At 49.6% G+C, this 20081-nt stretch overlaps 1 protein-coding gene across 1 annotated transcript; it reads right to left on the reverse strand.

The window, feature by feature from the left end:
• Positions 1–129: 129 nt before the first annotated feature.
• Positions 130–4492, reverse strand: PGLYRP1 (peptidoglycan recognition protein 1). Its single transcript, XM_010377448.2, has 3 exons — positions 3742–4492; positions 502–623; positions 130–396 (listed from the first exon to the last, which is right to left on the reverse strand). The coding sequence occupies exons 1-3, from the start codon at positions 4026–4028 to the stop codon at positions 215–217; spliced, it is 591 nt and encodes a 196-aa protein (XP_010375750.1). The 5' UTR covers positions 4029–4492; the 3' UTR covers positions 130–214.
• Positions 4493–20081: the final 15589 nt, after the last annotated feature.

A 20081-nucleotide genomic window follows, 5' to 3' on the forward strand; every position in this document is an offset into this window, starting at 1 on the left:
CAGGGCCGGGGCCTCTGGGTTCCAAGCACCAGTGAGGAGAGTGCTGGGTGGGAAAGGGTGGGAGGGCTTTGGTCTTGTGGGAGGGAGAGAAGGAGGGGAGGTTTGTGGTGGGACCTGCTGAGGAACACATTTTGAGCTGCATCTTTATTGGAGGAGGAGGCAGTGGGGTTTTTGGCCATGGGAGGAGAGGAATGGGGTGCAGATTAGCAGGGCCTCAGCGGGAGGAGTAGTGTGGCCAATTCTGGATGAGGTTGTAGAGCTGGTCGCCTGGAGAGAGTGTACGCTGCACATCCCGGTGTCCTTTGACCACATAGTTGGACTTCAGGGCTCCCTGAGCCACACCGCAGGCCAGTAGACCCTGGGCTGCCCGGAGGGCCCGGGGTGGGGGCACCCGATCTGGAGGAGGCAGAGGTAAGAGTTAGTCAGGGGCTTCCCTGAAGGGCAGTGGTAGTGTAGGGCCCTGTGTCAGCCCCTATCCCGACTGGCTGGACAGTCACTCACCCATGTAGTTGCCCATGAAGCTGATGCCAATGGACATGGGGTTCCAGAAGCGACCTGCGTGGGCGCCCATGAAGTTCCATCCACGGCCCTCGTATACGAGCCCGTCTTCTCCAATCATGAAGCTGCATGGGGAGGTGGGGGGCGGGCTTGATGAGTGAGGGAGGGTTTCCTGAGGAGGACTCCTCTTTCTTCCTCCACTCACCCTGCCTCCGTTCCTGCCCTGGTGCACACAACTTCCCCAGCATCCTTCTTACCCCTTAATTTCCCACGATAGTAACAATGACTGTGGTCGTTTATTGGGCCCCTGCCATGTGCCAAGTACAGCTCTGCATACACCTTTTTTTCATCCTCATGGCAACCCTGATCACCCCATTTTATGTAGACAGAATCAGAGCGGTAGAATCACCTGCCCTGGGGTCACACAGCCCGTCTGGTGCATAGCTGGGGTTTGTACCCAGGCCTCCGTGGTCCCCACCCATGTGATCTTGTGCCTTGCTCTCTCCTGCCTCCTTAGAGGATTTGTGGAAGTCCTGTTTTACTGAATCCTTGCAGGACAGCCCTCTGAGGCAGGGACTCTTTTTTTTTTTTTTTTTTTTTTCAGATGGAGTTTCACTCTTGTTGCCCAGGCTGGAGTGCAGTAGGGTGATCTCAGCTCACTGCAACCTCTGCCTCCCAGGTTCAAGTGATTCTCGTGCCTCAGCCTCCTGAGTACCTGGGATTACAGGCATGAGCCACCACACCCGGCTAATTTTTGTATTATTAGTAGAGACAGGGTTTCACTGTGTTGGCCAGGCTGGTCTCGAACTCCCGACCTCAGGTGATCTGCCCGCCTTGGTCTCCCAAAATGCTGGGATTACAGGCATGAGCCACTGTGCCTGGCTGAGGCAGGGACTCTTATCCTTATCTTAAGCTGAGAGTGCAGAGACTCAGAAAGTGACATAATTTGTACAAGCTCCTCAGAGCCCCCTGCCTCTCAGATCTCTGCCCTCACCCCAGCCTGCTTCCTGCCCTTGGGGTCCTCTGGGGGACAGGATCAGAGACTCAAAAGTTGGGGTCACAATCAGATACCGACCCTGGAGCCCCAGCACCTGCCTCTTTGAGGTTTCCAAGCCTGGCAGCAGATCCTTAAGGCTGATTCATTCAGCAGGTCTGATTGAGCATGTCTGACTTGGCACATGGGAATGAACTAGAAGATCAGTGCCTTGGAGCTGCAGTATGTGCCAGCTCAGCCCTCGCACTCAGTGTCATTAATGATGCACAGAATGTTGGAACTTCCGAATCTCGAGTCCTGAATCTGCTGCTTAGGAAGCCAGCTCCCAGAATCTGGCCCTGGTGACGCTGGCTGCTGGGACTGGCTGGTTGTGGCCCTGCCGGTGATGCTGGCTGCTAGGACCGGCTGATTATGGCCCTGCCATGTTCCCGGAGCCTGGCATGATGGTGGTGGGGTCGGGGGTGGTTGGTTCTCCCTGGTCATTTGTTGCATGAATGCATCTCATTTAAACCTCAGCCACCATCGCCAAGCCGGTACAGTCAAAAGCCCCATTTACAGGTGAAGAAACGAGGCTCAGAGAGAGAATGTGACATGACATGTAAAGGGGATTCAGAATGTTAGAACCAGATTCTGAATCCTAAAAGCTGAGGGCCAGACACCGGCTGCTTCTGTATGTGGTGACGTGGACCCAAAGCTGTAGAACCAGGCTTGGGCCTTCGTGACCTCATGGGAACGCTTAGAATTGGAGCACCTGAGTCTTGGAAACAAAATGTTGAAGTTGGATTCTTTGATAAAATCTTGAACTGGAAGGGCTGGGAATACCTTTGGAAACTTGCAGACTTCTCTGGGTGGGTTTTTTTTTTTTTTTTTTTTCCCCGTGACACAGCCTTACGAGGTCCTGAGAGCATGTGCTCCCTGGGTGGGGTCTATTGAAGTGGACTCTGGGGACCTGGGGATCTGGGGACCTGTGTGTACCTCCAGTAAGCTCTGCAGGGGATTCTGATGCTACCTGGGTCTGAGAGCTTGCAGGATTCAAACGTTCCCTCCCCTTGGAAATCCGTCAGGCTGGACTGCAGCCCATTATAAGGAGGAGGTAGCTGGTAGGCGTGGCCCCGGACCTGCTTCAGCCGGCACCCCTTGTGGTCTCTTCTCCCCATGGCAGCCAGAGGGAGTCTCTTGTACCTACACTAGTCCCCGTCCCTGCTCTGCAGGGGGAAGCCTCCCATAGCTCCCATCTTGGAGTAAAAGCTACAGTCCTCACTGTGGTCCACAAGGTCCTGCCTGGTCCAGCCCTTTCCCCATTTCATTCCGCTCCCCCGGCTGTGTTCAGCCACCCTGTCCTTCCCAGGGGACCCACCCACTCAGCCCCGTTGGCTTTGCCCCCAGCACCCTCTGCCACCAGCACTCCTCTGTCAGCTCCCCCATCCCAGAGCCAAGGCAGCCACTCTCAGGGAACTTCCCTTGCCCCACCCTTTCAAGGAGCCTGTGTGGGTCTGGTCCCAGCCTGAGGTCACCCTCCCTCACCTCTTTCCTTTTATCCATCGCCTCTATCACCGTCTGAATTCACCTGTGGCCTGGGCTTGTTTCTCCCAGCTGGTCTTTCAGCCCCAGGAGGCTAGAGTGGCACCGTTCTCCATGTCACATCTGGCACACTGTCTGGCACATAGTAGGTGCCTAATGGCAATAGCCCGTGGCTTTGCGGGCCCCTGTGTGCCAGGCAGTTCCTAGGTGCTTTGCCCGTATTGGCTCATTGAAGGAGCAGATGGGCCGCGATCCCATTGACTTTGCGGAGGAGGAAGCTGAAGCCGGGAGGACCTGCCCTAGCTGGGGAGGGATCTGCCCCAGGCCTCAGCCAGCAATATGAGCTGACTCTGGAACCCAGCTCCGCACTGAGTCAGCCTGGTTTTCTGCCTCCTAACAAAGGCACCAGGCATCAGGAAGGGGCGCCTTCATAAGGCGCCGCGGACACCTTGGTGCGTGTTAGGCAAAGCCTGCCCCTTCTTCCGGGGGAGCGGGGCTTGGATTTCAGCCCATCCCCGGCCCTCACACATCTTTGCGCTATGAGCACCTGCACTGGCCCACGCGGTGACCCGAGGAAGAAATGAAGACCCTATGAGGCTCAGTAAGCTGCTCGGGGTGTCAGCCAGATGGCCCCAGCACCGGGCCTAGAACCGGTCCCGCTGGCGGGCACTTGCACACCTTTGCCTCTGGGGTCCCCAGTCCAGCCCGTGCCTCCCCGCCGCACTCACTTGTAGCCCACGTCGCACCAGCCCTGTTTCTTCACGTGGTAGGACTGCACATTCTGGGTCTGCTGCTGGCACGAGGCTGGGGTGTTGCAGCTGCTGCCCGCCGTGTGCGACACCACCACATAGCGCAAGGGCAGGCTCAGGCGCTGGGTGCACTCTGACTCCAGGGCCCTCCACTCGTTCCGGGGCACTATAGGGCTGCAGCAGGCCGGGGCTTCTGTCTTCTGAGCCTCTCCGAGTCGAAGGAGGCCGAGGAGAGCCCAGGCAAGCAGCGCGCAGCGGCGGGACATAGCGGCAGGGCGGCAGGGCGGGGAGACCGCTAGGAGAGCCCGGTGGCGGGGCCGCCTTTATCTGCTGGGGGATTCCGGGAGTGGCCCGGAAAGTCTTGCTTCACACCCTGCTGGGACTTCCCTGCTGGCCCAGCAGACCCCAGACTCAGCTTCCTTCCCTGGCAGGGCCAGGGCGGGATGCACTGTGGTTGGGGTCTGGGTCGCGCCCATGGCAATGACAGGCCCCCTCGCTCAGCAGGGAGGGCCGCACAGGCCCCTGGGCGCTTCGCCCCGCCGTTTCCGGAAGACCCGGGGCCGGGATCCCGGTCCTGCTTGTCTCTCCCCCTCTCAATGGAACGTTGAACAACTCAACAGGAACTTACATCGCAGAGGCCGGGGGCGTTGACACATCTTCTCTCCGCAAGGACTGAGGTAACAAAGGTGTCCATTTAAAAAACTTCCTTCTCCCAGGTCCAAGTCTGATGCCATTTACCCTTGCAGCAAACTCAGGAGGTGAGTATCTGGAAGCCCATTTCACAGTGGAGTAAACTGAGGTTGGGAGCAGGTAAGTCACAGGCTGAGATGACGGAGGCACTGGAGCCCCGCATCTAGAGCCAGGCTGCCTGCATGTGAATCCTGGATACCCAGTGTGTGAAAGCCTGCAAGTGGTTTTTAAAAATGTGTATTTAAAAATATATATATTTTAAAATTTTATTTTATAAATAATATTTTACTTTTTTTTTTTTTGAGATGGAGTTTTGCTCTTGTCACTCAGGCTAGAGTGCAATGGTGCGATCTTGGCTTACTGCAACTGCCGCCTCCCAGCTTCAAGAGATTCTCCTGCCTCAGCCTCCTGAGTAGCTGGGATTACAAGCACGCACCACCATGCCCAGCTAATTTTTGTATTTTTAGTAGAGGCGGGGTTTCGCCATGTTGACCAGGCTGGTCTCGAACTCCTGACCTCAGGTAATCTGCCCGCCTCGGCTTCCCAAAGTGCTGGGGTTACAGGCATGAGCCACTGCGCCTGGCTTAAGTTTTGTAATTAAAAAAAAAAAAAAAAAAAAAATATATATATATATATATAGAGAGAGAGAGAGAGAGAGAGAGAGAGAGAGAGCGAGAGCGCGATCTCACCAGGTTGCCCATGGTTGGTCTCAAACTCCTGAACTTGAGCCATCCTCCTGCCTCAGCCTCCCAAGGTGCTGGGATTACAGGCGTCAGCCACCATGTCCCGGCACCCTGCAAGTGATTGAACCTTCCTGTGCCTCAGTTTTCCCCACCTGCAATATGGGGATGACATAGTACCTGAGTCAGAGGGTTGGTGAGGGATTAGATGGGTTGCAAGGGTAGAGCCCTTAGAAGGTGTCTGGCACAGAGTCCCACAGTCACACCCGTGGGACTGGAACTCCAGCCCACCCTTGGTAGGAAGAAACATGCTTTATACACGGGGACCTCTGGCAGCTCAGTTAGGGAGAGGAGGGAATCTGGGGTCTGGAGAGGAACAGCCATTTGCCCAGGGCCGGAGTGGGTTGGGGTCACCTGTTGGGCAGAAGGCTTTCCTGGGCCCTCTGTCCTGCCCAGGTCCCCTTCCCATGCCTTCCTAGAGCACATGGTGAGTTCAGGGCAGACAACCTGGTTCCTTCTTCTACCCCTTCTATTTTAGTGGCTCTGTAAAAAATTACAAAAGGGATCTCTCATTTGCCCTCTGGCAAGGAAATCAAAATAAATTACAAAAGTAACACATGCTGTAACAAGTTGAATTGATACAAAATGTTAATCACCTGTGTCCCACCCCTCCAGCGCCACCCACCTGAGGCCACCTGGGAACAGTGTGGTGTGTTTTTCTTTTTTTTCCTTCCTTCCTTCCTTCCTTCCTTCCTTCCTTCCTTCCTTCCTTCCTTCCTTCCTTCCTTCCTTCCTTCCTCCTCCTCCCTCCCTCCCTCCCTCCCTCCCTCCCTCCCTCCCTCCCTCCCTCCTTTCTCTCTCTGTTCTTTTCTTTGTCCCCCTCTGTCACCCAGACTGGAGTGTAGTGGCATGATCTTGGCTAGTGCACTGCAAGCTCCACCTCCTGGGTTCAAGTGATTCTCCTGCCTCAACCTCCCAGGTAGCTACAATTAGAGGCGTGCACCACCACGCTCAGCTAATTTTTGTATTTTTGGTAGAGACAGGGTTTCACCATGTTGGCCAGGCTAGTCTCAAACTCCTGACCTCAGGTGAGCCACCCGCCAGTCTTCCAGAGTGCTGGGATTACTACAGGCATGAGCCACCGCACCTGACCAGTGTGGTGTGTTTTCATCTTCCATGTCCTGCATTCTCACGTACAGTGTACTCATGCTGTTACTGAATTGTGCACCAGGCATCTGTGGCACTTTTTAGAAATTATCACATACTCATGACAAGCTTGCAAGATGCATTATTATTATTATTAACCCCTCTTACAGTTGACAAAACTGAGGCCTGGGCGGATGATCACATACAGGAGGTGGTGAAGCCGGGGTTTGGCTACAGGCTTTCTGCCTGCAGAGTTATAAACCATATTCTCTTCCCTACAAACTTATATAAGGACATTAAAAAAAGTAACAAAATCAAAACCATGTGCATCAATTTACCTTTGTCACCTAATATTTCATGGGCATCTCATCAGGGCAGTATATCTAATTCTAATTTATTATTTGTAATAGTTGCACAATGTGCTGTAGTATCAGTTCAGCATTGTGGATCTTTTAGTTTTTGAAGGTTTTCCAGTATTTTCCCCATACTACGCAAAATATTTTCAGACATATGTCCCTATGCACTGGTGCATTTATAAGTAAATTGTAAACACAGAGTTATTAGGTCAATAAGTATACATATTTAATTAATATTACCAGATTGTTTTCCCCAAAAAGCTATTAATAATTCATATTTTTCACCAGTAATGTTTTGGAGCCTCCTTACCCTGACCCCAGAAGTGGGTGTTATCACTTCTTTTTTTTTTTTTTTTTTGAGTCAGAGTCTCGCTCTGTCACCCCGGCTGGAATGCAGTGGCAAGATCTTGGCTCACTGCAACCTCTACCTCCTGGGTTCAAGCCATTCTCCTGCCTCAGCCTCCCAAGTAGCTGGGACTACAGGCGTGTGCCACCATACCGGGCTAATTTTTGTATTTGTAGTAGAGATGGGGTTTCACCATGTTGGCCAGGCTGATCTCGAACTCCTGAGCTCAGGTGATCCACCCACCTCGGCCTCCCAAAGTGCTGGGATTACAGGTATGAGCCACCTTGCCTGGCCAGCATTATCACTTCTTAAATTTATAGGTATAAAGTGACACAGCTCCTTTGGCATTTTTATGCCCACTCAGGAGACTGGGTATTTTTCCATATTTGCTGTCTATATTTGGGCTTGCTTTTTTGTCAATTACCTATTCATATCCATTGCCCATTAAAAAAATTGGGTTGTTTGCCTTTTTGTTATTATTTGCAAAATGAACAAAAGTATCCCATAATTGGGATTATTGAGTTCTTGGGTGTGTACATTTTGTGTATTTCAGTTTCTTTTAGAAGCACTAAAGAATAATGTAATATAAAAAGTGTACAAACACTTTTTTATAGAGTTGATAGACTTAATAGAGTAGTGAGCTTATGAATTTTCACGAAGTGAATACACCTGTGTATCCAGTGCCTGGATTAAGAAGTAGAGCTACACTTAAAATTCTAATAGGAGTTGGTAAATACAATACCAAAAAGATTTTAGTATTTATTTTTCCCACAGTGTGATCAGTTTTTAAATGTTTTACCAATCCAAAGAACAAGATCTCATTATTGCTTTATTTGCATTTCCTTGAACATTAGAGAGATGATTATCTTTTTACATATTTATGGGTATCAGCATCCATCTTCAAACCATCTGTTAATCTCTTCTGATCATTTTCTTGTTGAGTTGTATATGGGGGATATTAACCCTATGTCTTAATTGAATGTGCTGCAAACCTTTTCCTCTAGTCTGTTAAAAAATATCTAGGTTTTTCTTTTATGGTTTCTGTGTTTCCTGTCTTGCCTTAAGAGGGACTTTTCAGATTGTAGAACTTTTTTTATTTAAGAAAGATTATTTTGTGTTTTACTTTTAGATCTTTACCTCAGCTAAAATGTATACTTGCATGTGGTGTGAGGTAGGGGTCTGACCTTGTTTCCAGATGGTAAGCCGTTTGCCCAAGTTCTGTTTATTATATAGGTAGACCTGCTTTTAAATTTCCATTCTGCCCCTTATTAGCTGCATGATCTTGGGCAACTGGATAGCAATTGATACAGTCGACCACTTCCTCTTTCTCAAAATACTTATTTCCCTTAGCTTTTGTGATGTAAGGACTGCCTTGATTTTCCTTCTGCTTCTCTGGCTGGTCTTTCTTCTCTCTTTTTTTCAGAGTAATTCTTCCCTCCTGGACCCTCACACCATATATTTTGTGCTGAGTGATCTTATCCACATAATGGCTTCAGCCACAGTCAAAATGCAGAGGATTCCTGTATTTCAGTGTCTAGTCTGGAGCGCTCAGTTGAGTTCTGGATCTGTGTATCCGCCTGGCCACTTGATGCCTCCACTTGGATGTCCCACAGGCACCTCCAATGCAAAATGACTCATGATCTTCTCCTCCACATCAGCACTCTCACAGGAGTTCCTGTCTAAGGGAATAGCATCACCATCTTCCCATTATAAAAGCCATACATTTGAGCATCATCCTTGACTAATTCCTATTCCTTCCTTTGTTGTACCCAGCACTCAAAAGAATGCCCAGCACATGGTAGGTGCTCACTAAATAGCTACTTGATTGAATGGATGTTCTACCCACCACCAAGTCATGACACTGTGATGAATTAGAACTCTTCTATTTACTTCCAGTCTCTGCACCCTGGTCCAGACATTGCCTCCTTTCACCTGGATTTTGCCCTGCCTCTTCAGTGACCTCCCAGGATGCACTCTGGCCTCTGTGAGGCCAAAGCTCTGCCCAGGTCTTTTCTGAAGGTCACCCTCAAAAATGAGTCACATTTTTCAGTGGCATCTCATGATTCCTAGAATGAGGCCCAAGCTCCTCCCCGTGGCCAACAGCACAGGGTGCCTACAGTGTGGGCTGACCCCATCCCAGCCTCACCTTGCTCACTTCCAAAAGCCTTTTTCTAACTCCTTCAGCCACTGTCCCCTTCTTGCTGTCCTTGAACATGCTTTGACTACCCTGTCCACTTGGGGACTTCAGACACACTGGGTATAAGTTTTAAATAGAGGAACCTGGAACTAATTCAGAAACTTTGTACCTAAGCTTTAAGACAACAAAACACCAAGCCAGCCTTTTGTAAAAAGACAGGACTATTTACACATCAGATTCCTTTTTAAAATTTTTATTTTCTTTTTTCCCTTTCTTTTGCCTGATTTTTTCATTTGAGGCACAGATTCCTTAAAGACACTAAGAATATAAACATTAGCTAGCTGGAGTGAAGCCTCCCATTGTGAGAGTTTTATTTAGTTTGTATCTTTAAAAAATGTATTTACTTATTTATTTTTTGAGACAGTTTCACTCTGTTGCCCAGGCTGGAGTGCAGTGGTGCAATCTTGGCTCACTGCAACCTCCGCCTCTTGGGTTCAAGCAATTCTCTTGCCTCAGTTTCCAGAGTAGCTGGGATTACAGGTGCCCACCACCGTGCTCAGCTAGTTTTTTTTTTTTTTTTTTTTTAGTAGAGATGGGAGTTTCACCGTGTTGGCCAGGCTGGTCTTGAACTCCTGACCTCAGGTGACCTGCCTGCCTCGGCCTCCCAAAGTGCTGGGATTACAGGTGTGAGCCACCATGCCCGGCCATATTTACTTACTTATTTTTACATACAATACAAACACTTTAAATAGAGTTGAAGATCATCTCCGTGCACCAAGTGGTCAAGCCCAACACCCAGGATCAAGTTCAGGGTAGCCCTTGAGCCTCTCACTCTTGACTCCAACAGGGTGAGCTTGCTATCCTTGTGGCAAGGGGCCTTTTGCATTGTGGATAATGGAGCGGCTCATATAGTCCATAAGTTTTGTGCGTACCTATGTACTTTGTCCTTGTGAGCTGGTCCTGCCCAGTACCTTGGTGACCTCGAGGAAAGAAGCTGATGTAAGACCTGGCCTGTCTGGCTCCTCTACTTCCTTCCTCAGCCCTCAAATTCTGGCCCCCACCTCACTCTTTAAATTTATTTTTATTTTAAATTTCATTTTAGAGATAGAGTCTTGCTGTGTCACCCAGGCTGGAGTGCAGTGGCACCATCATAGCTCACTGCAGCCTCGAACTCCTGGGCTCAAGGATCCTCCTGCCTCAGCCTCCCAACATGGTGAGATTATGGACATGAGACACTGCGCTGGGCCTGTTGTGTATCTTGTCAGCCTAAAACTGAAACATGCCTTGTGAGCATTTACTGCAACTTCAGTGAGTGATTATTATGTTGCCTTTAATCCTGAGAGACTATATTACTTGTACACTTTTTTTTTGATAGGGAGAAATTAGATTTACTCCCTATGTGTTTTAGAAAATTAAAGTTTTAAATATCAGAGTCACTAGCTGCCCTGATTTAATCTGTTATAATTAAGTCAGTTAAAAAACTCCTCCTTGGCCAGGCGTGGTGGCTCACACCTGTAATTCCAGCACTTTGAGAGGCCGAGGTGGGCGAATCACTTGAGATGAGGAGTTTGAGTTCAGCCTGGCCAACATGGTGAAACTCTGTCTCTACTAAAAATACAAAAATTAGCCGGGCATGGTGGTGCATGCCTGTAGTCCCAGCTACTCAGGAGGCTGAGGCAGGAGAATCGCTTGAACCTGGGAGGCGGAGGTTGCAGTGGACTGAGATCATGCCACTGCACTCCAGTCTGGGTGATACAGGGAGACTCCATCTCAAAAAATAAATTAAAAAACAAACAAAAAAACTCCTCCAGTTTTCTTGCTGTTAGCAAAAAAACACTTACGTTCTTTGTTGTATTAAAAATGATGAAGGCCGGGCGCGGTGGCTCAAGCCTGTAATCCCAGCACTTTGGGAGGCCGAGACGGGTGGATCACGAGGTCAGGAGATCGAGACCATCCTGGCTAACACGGTGAAACCCCGTCTCTACTAAAAATACAAAAACTAGCCGGGCAAGGTGGCGGGCGCCTGTAGCCCCAGCTACTCGGGAGGCTGAGGCAGGAGAATGGCGTGAACCCGGGAGGCGGAGCTTGCAGTGAGCTGAGATCCGGCCACAGCACTCCAGCCTGGGTGACAGAGCGAGACTCCGTCTCAAAAAAAAAAAAAAAATAAAAAAAAAAAATAATAAAAATAAATAAATAAATAAAAATGATGAAAATAGGCCGGGCGCAGTGGCTCAAGCCTGTAATCCCAGCACTTTGGGAGGCCGAGACGGGCGGATCACGAGGTCAGGAGATCAAGACCATCCTGGCTAACACAGTGAAACCCCGTCTCTACTAAAAATACAAAAACTAGCCGGCGAGGTGGCGGGCGCCTGTAGTCCCACGTACTCGGGAGGCTGAGGCAGGAGAATGGCATAAACCCGGGAGGTGGAGCTTGCAGTGAGCTGAGATCCGGCTACTGCACTCCAGTCCCGGTGACAGAGCGAGACTCCACCTCAAAAAAAAAAAAAAAAAAAAAAGAAAATAAAATCAAATGGTGATGATTAGAAGGACATATTTAAAATACAATGCAGAATCTTCACTTACCTTTCACTCCTTGCTGCTCCCAAGCCTGTAATGCTCTCTCTCTTCTTTTGCCTCGTCTAATTGTCACTTGTTGTTTCTTCTGTCACCTCGTCAGGATGATACCTCCTTTCTGTTATTTTGGAGGAGGATGGATCCCCCATTTGCTTTCCTCACATTGTTTCTTCTCCTTTGCATTCGTCACAAATGTAGTTTCTAATTTACTTCTGTATTTTTCTAATACTAGGTTGGTGCAAAAGTAACTGCAGTTTTTGCCATCAGTGGAAAAACCGCAGTTACTTTTGCACCAACCTGATAGATTTCTGTCTCTTCTAGAATACAATATGATCTATAAGTAGGGTCATCACATAACTTAATTGTCCAAATAATGACATTTGAGACTAAGAGGGAGCTACTAGTAATTATTATAATTAATAATTAATTATGCTGGGAGGCCGGGCACAGTGGCTCGCGCTTGTACTCCCAGCACTTTGGGAGGCCGAGACGGGCAGATGACTTGAGGTCAGGAGTTCAAGATCAGCCTGGCCAACATGATAAAACCCTGTCTCTCCTAAAAATACAAAAATTAGCTGGGCGTGGTGGTGGGCGCCTGTAATCCCAGCTACTTGGGAGGCTGAGGCTGGAGAATCACTTGAGCCCGGGAAGCAGAGGTTGTAGTGAGCCGAGATCGCACCACTGCACTCCAGTCTGGGCAACAGAGCCAGATCCTGTCTAAAACAAAACAAAACAGCAACAAAACCCCCAGGAATTCCTGTACCCACATTCTAGTGGGGAAGACAGGAAGCAAATTAACAAACATCTAATAACTATTTTAAAAAGCCAGATATACGATATTTCACGTGGATGACCCGATTGACCTGCTGCGGGTCAGGTAAACAGGCTCCCGGGTCGTATCCTCAGCTTGGTCTTGGAGCTGGGGAAAATATGCTACACGGTTCCCCTCTTCAGCCACCAGAGGGCGCGCCCTCCCTGTGTGTCCTCTTCAGCGCACTTTTTCTCCCGCAGCTGTCAGTCACAGGGCAGCCCCTTAGCGGAACAGAGATCCTGCTCTGTGATTTTCCTGGGGGCCTGCCTCTCCCAGGGAGTAGCGGGCTCCTATGAACAGTAATAGCAACCATAATGTAGAGACTAAGAGCAGAGAGTCAGTGAATTTTATGCTGATGTCCAAAGGCATAGGGCATTTCATTTTTCTTCTTTTTTTCCTTTCCTTTAAAAAAATTGGCTGGGCATGGTGGCTCATGCCTATAATCCCAGCTCTTTGGGAGGCCAAGGTGGGTGGATCACCCGAGGTCAGGAGTTCGAGACCAGCATGGCCAACATGATGAAATCCCGTCTCTACTTAAAATACAAAAAATTAGCTGACTATGGTGGTGGGCACCCGTAATCCCAGCTACTCAGGAGGCTGAGGCAGGAGAATCACTTGAACCCGGGAGGTGGAGGTTACAGTGAGCCGAGATCACACCACTGCACTCCAGCCTGGGCAACAAGAGCAAAACTGTGTCAAAAAAAAAAAAAAAAAAAAAAAAAAAAAAAAAAAAAAAGGCAATTGGGTCGTGAGAGCTCTGTTCTCATAAATAAATACATTCATGAATTAATTGGTTAATAGAGTAATGGGTTATCATGGTAGTAGGACTGGTGGCTTTATAAGAAGAAGAAGAGAGAGTAGCTAGCATCCTCAGCCCCCTCGCCATGGGATGCCGCATGCTGCCTCGACACCCTATAGAGTCCCTACTGGCAAGAAGGCTCTCTCAGAAGCACCCCACAGTTTCAGCCTCAGAACTGTAGGAAATAAATTTTGTTTCTTTATAAGTTACCCAGTTTCAGGTATTCTGTTATAAGCAACAAAAAATGGACTAAGACAGGAATATTACTGGGTTAAGAAATAAAAAAAGAACTATTGATACATGCAACAATCTGGATAAATCTCAAGGGCATTATGGTAAGTGAATAAAAGTCAATCTCAAAAGATTTCATACTATACAATTCCAATATATAACTTTTTTTTTTTTTTTTTTTTTTTTTTTTTTAAACAGAGTCTTACTGTGTCACCCAGGCTGGAGTGCAGTGGCACAATCTTGGTTCACTCTTCATGCAACCTCTGCCTCCCAGATTCAAGCAATCTCCTTGCCTCAGCCTCCCAAGTAGCTGGGATTACAGGAGTGCACTACCACACCTGGCTAAAGTATTTTTAGTAGAGGTGGGGTTTCACCATATTGGCCAGGCTGGTCTTGAACTCCTCAGGTGATCCACCCGCCTTGGCCTCCCAAAGTGCTGTGATTACAGGCATGAGCCACAGCGCCCGGCCTATATAACATTCTTGCAATGAGAAAACAACAGAGATGGAGAACAGATTGGTAGTTGCAAAGGGACAGATATAGTGTGTTTGTGTATGTGTGTGTATATGTGTGTGTGCGCATGCCACTATAGTGGTAACACAAGGGAATTCCTTTGTGGGTCTATATCTTGATTGTGGTGGTGTGTATACAAATATTTACATGGATCAAATTGTATAGAAACACATGCACACGCATGCACACACATACACAGGAATGCATGTAAAACTGGTGAATACTGAATAAAGTCCTCTGTAATCTAGTTAACAGTAATGTACCCGTGTCACTTTCCTGGTTTTGATATTATGCTGTGATTATATAAGATGTTCCCATGTGGGAATACTGGATGAATGTTATGTGGGACTATAGGTACTATTTAATTTCCTGTGAGTCTGTAAGAGTTCAACACAAAAAGTAATTACAAAAGAAGAAAAGAAAAGGTGCTGGTGATGACAAGGTTGTTGGGAAAAGGGCTTCTGGGGTGCCTGCATAAACTGGCCATAAAAATATGGGACAATAGGCCGGTCGCGGTGGCTCAAGCCTGTAATCCCAGCACTTTGGGAGGCCGAGACGGGCGGATCACGAGGTCAGGAGATGGAGACCATCCTGGCTAACACGGTGAAACCCCATCTCTACTAAAAAAAATACAAAAACTAGCCAGGCGAGGTGGCGGGCGCCTGTAGTCCCAGCTACTCGGGAGGCTGAGGCAGGAGAATGGCGTAAACCCGGGAGGCAGAACTTGCAGTGAGCTGAGATCCGGCCACTGCACTCCAACCTGGGCGACAGAGCGAGACTCCGTCTCAAAAAAAAAAAAAAAAAAAAAAAAAAGGGACAATAAGCTGTGGAAAGCCACAGGAGGCCTCTGATGAGGAAAGCCTTCTAATTGCCATCACGTTCCCATGACCAGAGCGTGACCTGCTCTCTTATTGTAGACACTGGGCTCAAGGAGAAAGGCACTCCTTTGAAGCGTTGGAATATGGCCAGATACGCCGGCTCCTAGTTACGCCCACTCCCCACAGCTGCTCTCTGATAAGTTAGAGAATAAATCAGTAGTTGAGTTTACGCTGCTTCAGCACAAACAACATTGACCTAAACCGCCACTGCTATAGATTAGGTGTATGACACACCGACCCCCTTTCACTGTTTCACCCCTGATCTAAGATCTGCTTCTTAGATCGAAGTGATTGTACTCAATAAATAGTGTGGAGACCAGAGCTTGGCGCCTTTTGCAGCCTCCAAAAGTGCTTGGGCCCCCTGGCACCCCACCCTTTATGCACTGTTAACCTGTCTCTTCTCATTCCTTCGTCACCACCGGACTTTGGGTACCCTACGGGTGGTGTTGAGGCTGGTCCCAACACAAGGTGACAGCAGCCATCCCACTCCATTGGCAACTGTGGTGATAAGCACTGGTTTAAAATGGGCTGAACTGAACGCTGTTACTCTTGCCTTAGTCCAGGGATTGGCAAAGTTTTTCTAGAAGCACCAGGTAGCAAATATTTTAGGCTTTATGGGCCACGTATAATCTCTGTTGCATATTCGTTTCTCCCTCTGTGTGTCTGTGTGTCTATGTGTCTGTGTGTCTGTGTGTCTATGTGTCTGTGTGTCTATGTGTGTTTTAAAATGTTTTATAAATGTAAAAAACCATTATTAACTCATTGGCTGTTTAAAACAGGCCAGGTATAGTGTGTGTGTGTGTGTGTGTGTGTGCGTGTGCGCGCACACGCACATAGGTCAGATTTGGTCTGTGGGTTATAGTTTACCAACCCCTGCCGTATACAGTATTTCTAAAGGCCAGACATGTTACGTCTTCTGACTCTGGAGTTGTTGCCAATGTCTTAGCCACCTGTTCTGCCACTTGGAAGACTATAGACCAGCAGACTAAAGACATCTCTTTATAAGGCTGTGAATTCTGGAAATTCAATCACAGCTGCTAAGGGAAACTTCTAAGTCCATTAGCAGCCGTGATTCATTGTTCATGTCGATGCTGATAGTAATGAGGGCAGCGGTGGCCCATCTGGAGCTGCCACTGCTATCATGTGGGCTGCAGCGGGGAGGCACAGCTGGGGCTGCACACTCCACTAGACAGTCAGAGCTCGGGACAAGTGGGAGCCCTGCCCCTTCCAAGCTGGTGGGTCAGGAGCTCCCCGGGTCCTGCTGCAGCCACCCAAGTCATGGCTGTGGACCCAGGTCTCCTGCTCCATGGAGCAGGCAGAAACCCCACCCTCCCAGGTGCAGCTGCAGCTGCCCAAGTTGTGGCTATGGACCCAGGCCTCCCTGTGCTCTTGGGGGTGCTGGGAGCAGGCAGGAGCCCCACCTTCCTGGGCACAGCTGCAGCTGCCCAAGTCGTGGCTGCAGACCTGGGGGTCCCACTGCATGGAGGAGGCCAGAGCCCCACTCCACCAGGCATAGCTGCAGCCACCCAAGCCGTGGCTGCAGACCCAGGCATCTCTGCACTCTTAGGGGCCTGGGAAGGCACTCCCTGGCCTCAAAGGCTTAGAAGTGCCTCCTCCTGCTGCCTGGCTTCTCCCTGCTGTCAGCACCCACTGCATTAGAGCAAAGTTGGGGCCGAACCTAGGCACTGTCACAGCCTGGCTACGTGTGTACATGCCTGGGGCAGAGCTGACACACGAGCCACCTGCCACAGCCCCCTCCGGACTTTGGGCACCGATGAGCATAGGAGGAAAGCTGAGGGCGTGCTGAGGGCAGGTTGGTACCGGCCTGCAGGTGCCCCTTGGCATAAGCAGCCTGGGCACCACGGATGGCAGCAGGAGGCAGACAGGCTCCTAGGCAGAAGGGGGGCAGGTCCGGGTGAGGCCCCTCCTTGAGGCCAGGGAGGGGCTGAAGGCTGGGGACTGGGCTACCAGTCCCAGGACCAGAGGAGGAACCTGTGGTGCCTTTTCAGGGCCTATTCATGGCCACCTGTGGAGCAATCAGCATGCACTTCTTCCCCTCTGTGGCCCATTAAAGTCCTGGGCTCAACCAGAGCAGGGCGGATGATGAGACAACCAGCGGCAGAGAGGAGCTATACTTTCTGCTGAGAACTGAAGACCATGGGATAACCAACTGCAAGGAAGAGCTACCCTCTCTGCTGAGAGCTAGAGCAGATGATGGGATGACCAGCTGCAGAGAGGAGCTACCCTTTCTACTAGGAGCTGGACACTTGTTGGGATGACCTACATGCAGAGAGGAGCTGCCTGCTGCAGGAGACTGAGCTGTTCTATTGCTCAATAAAGCTCCCTTCATCTTGTTCACCCTTCACTTATCTGTGTGCCTCATTCTTCCTGGTCGCAGGACAAGAACGCAGGACCCACTGAATGGGAGGCTGAAAGAGCTGTAACACAAACAGGACTGAAACATGCCCCTTGCTCACCACGTTGCAGGCAAAGAGAAGGAGAGAAGAGCTGTGGTCCTTCAGAGAGCCCAGACCTGGGAGCTCCGTGAGCCAGGGCTACCAGGGCTATGACTCCCTCTTGCGGCCCCTGCAACTCCTGGTGTCTCCAAGTATCTGGATGCTACCACATTCCCCAGCTCCAGCCAGGGAAGCTGCCTGTAAGGCACCGGGTCCAGCCACAGCCTCGCAGAGAGCCGGCACCATGCTGGCACTGGGAGCTGCCCGCCCTGTGGCAGCAACTAGCATGTCTGACTGTGCAGTGACTGGACCCCATGCTTGCTCACACACCCCTCGCAGTCTCCCTTGGAGGCATGGGATCCAGGCCAGTAGTGTGAGCTCAGTGCAGCCTGCCAGGCCGAGTGGGCAGAACGAGCTGAGGGTCCAAGCAAAACTTGGGCAAAGGTGCCACCAGCCATGGGTTTCTGGTCAGAAAAGCAGCACTCCAAAGATCCCGTAACAGTAAGGACCCATTCTCAGATGTGACTGACTGGAATCAAGCTACTGATCAAATTTGCACAACCTTCATTCCTGTCATTGCCATCCGGATCCATCATTGCAACACACTGACTTTATGGCCATGCAAGGAGAGCAACCCTAGCATCTGGGGAGAGAATACCACATGCTCGTGAGGCACGGGGAGGGGAAAATAGTGCTCCGTTTGCCCCCCAGATTCAGCACTGCAGCCCGAATCAAGTAATAGCTGCTGCTGGCTTTGCCACCCCCAACCTACATGTTTTTCTTTCTTATTTATTTATGTATTTATTTATTTATTGTTTTTGAGACTGAGTCTCGTTCTGTCAGCCACACTGGAGTACAATGGTGCAATCTCGGCTCACTGCAACCTCCACCTCCCAGATTTAAGCGATTCTCCTGTCTCAGCCAACTGAGTAGCTGGGATTACAGGCGCATGCCACCACACCCAGCTAATTTTTGTATTTTTAGTAGATACGGGGTTTCACCATATTGGTCAGGCTGGTCTTGAACTCCTGACCTTGTGATCCACCTGCCTTGGCCTCCCAAAGTGCTGGGATTACAGGTGTGAGACATTATGCCCGGCCGAAATATGTTTTTCTGACGTGGCTGGTCCTGAACCACTCTGCCTTATGCCATCAAATAGCGCCTTCCAAACATGGATCTTGCTCATATGTGCACAAACACATAGACTGATAGACATCTTGCTTTAATCAGACATAGAAATTTATGGCCGGGCATGGTGGCTCACACCTGTAATCCCAGCACTTTGGGAAGCTGAGGTGGGTGGGTCACTTGAGCCCGGAAGCTCAAGACCAGCCTGGGCAACATGGTAAAACCATGCATTTTCTTTACAAAAAAAATATAAAAATTAGTGGGGCATGGTAGCGCATGCCTGTAGTCCCAGCTGCTTTGTGATGTGCTTGAAGGCCTGACAGCTGGGGGCTGGGCTGCCAGATTCACAGGCCAGGAATGGGGACTTGTGGTGCCTTTTCTGGGTGCCCATGGTCACCCACAGGCCAATCGGTATGCACTTCCTCCCTTTGGAGGTCCATAAAATCTATGGGCCCAGCCAGAGGAGGGCAGAGGATGGAGAGATGACTGAATGACCAGCTGAAAAGAGGAGCTACCCTCTCTGCTGAGACTGGGAAGATGACAGGATGTACAGCTGCAGAGAGGAGCTACCCTCTCCAGGGCCTCCTCTCTGCTGAGAGCTGCGGAGATGATGGGACGACCTCCCTACAGAGAGGAACCACCCATTCCAGGGCCTCCTTTCTGCTGAGGGCTGAACACTTGATGGGATGACCTGCCCTCCAGAGAGGAGCTACCCACTGTGGGTCTCTTCTGAGCTGTTCTGTCACTTAATAGAGCTCCTCTTTGTCTTGCTCACACTCTATCTGTGTACCTTTCTTCCTGGATGCAGGACAAGAACTCAGGCAAAAGTGCCAGCAGCCACAGGGGTTTCCAGCCAGAAAGATGACACCCCAAAGACCTCATAACAATAACAGAAGGAAAAAAAATAGAGAAAGGAATGGAAGAAATGTTTGAAACAATAATGACTGAGATTTTCCCCAAATTAATGTCAGACACCAAACCACAGATCCAGGAAGCTCAGAGAACATCAAGCAAGATAAATGCCAACAAAGTGAGACCTCATCTCCTGAAAGGGCCTCACTTTCTGGGAGACACAGATCCCCTCCTGGAAGGGGCCCGTGACCACATGGCAGGAGCTCCCTTCCAAGACTGCCAAGCACCTGTAGCAGTGCAGACCCTGAGCTCTCTCCATGCACAGCAGGGCCACCAGCAGGACCAGGGCAAAGGTCTTCATGGCATAGGAACTGCTCATTCTTCCTCTCTTGCCAGTCATTTAGTTTCAATAAACTAAAATTTGTTCTTAGTTTTGTAGCTTAAAAAAAAACTACAAATAAGTCAGTGCAATTTCAGCAAACATGTTGTCTTAGTACATTTTCTGATGCTATAACAGAAGTGGATTGGATAATTTAAAAAGAACAGAGATGTATTTCTTATGGTTCTGGAGGCTGGGAAGTCCAAAGTCCAGGAGTCCACATCTGGCAAGGGCCTTCTTGCTGTGTCACCCCATGGCAGAACACAGAAAGACAAGAGAGCCCATGTGCACGAGAGGGGAAAGGGGCCTGAACTCATCCTTTATAAGGATGTCACTCCGGTGA

The sequence above is a fragment of the Rhinopithecus roxellana genome, chromosome 12 (genome assembly GCF_007565055.1).
Source record: "Rhinopithecus roxellana isolate Shanxi Qingling chromosome 12, ASM756505v1, whole genome shotgun sequence".
NCBI lineage: Eukaryota > Metazoa > Chordata > Mammalia > Primates > Cercopithecidae > Rhinopithecus > Rhinopithecus roxellana.

Excerpts from the sequence above, each read along its gene's own strand:
- PGLYRP1 (XM_010377448.2), bottom strand. The coding sequence starts at position 4,028 with ATGTCCCGCCGCTGCGCGCTGCTTGCCTGGGCTCTCCTCGGCCTCCTT. Across the intron at positions 624-3,741 it reads TGGTGCGACGTGGGCTACAA|CTTCATGATTGGAGAAGACG; the intron begins GTGAGTGCGGCG and ends CTCCCCATGCAG. Across the intron at positions 397-501 it reads CTTCATGGGCAACTACATGG|ATCGGGTGCCCCCACCCCGG; the intron begins GTGAGTGACTGT and ends TGCCTCCTCCAG.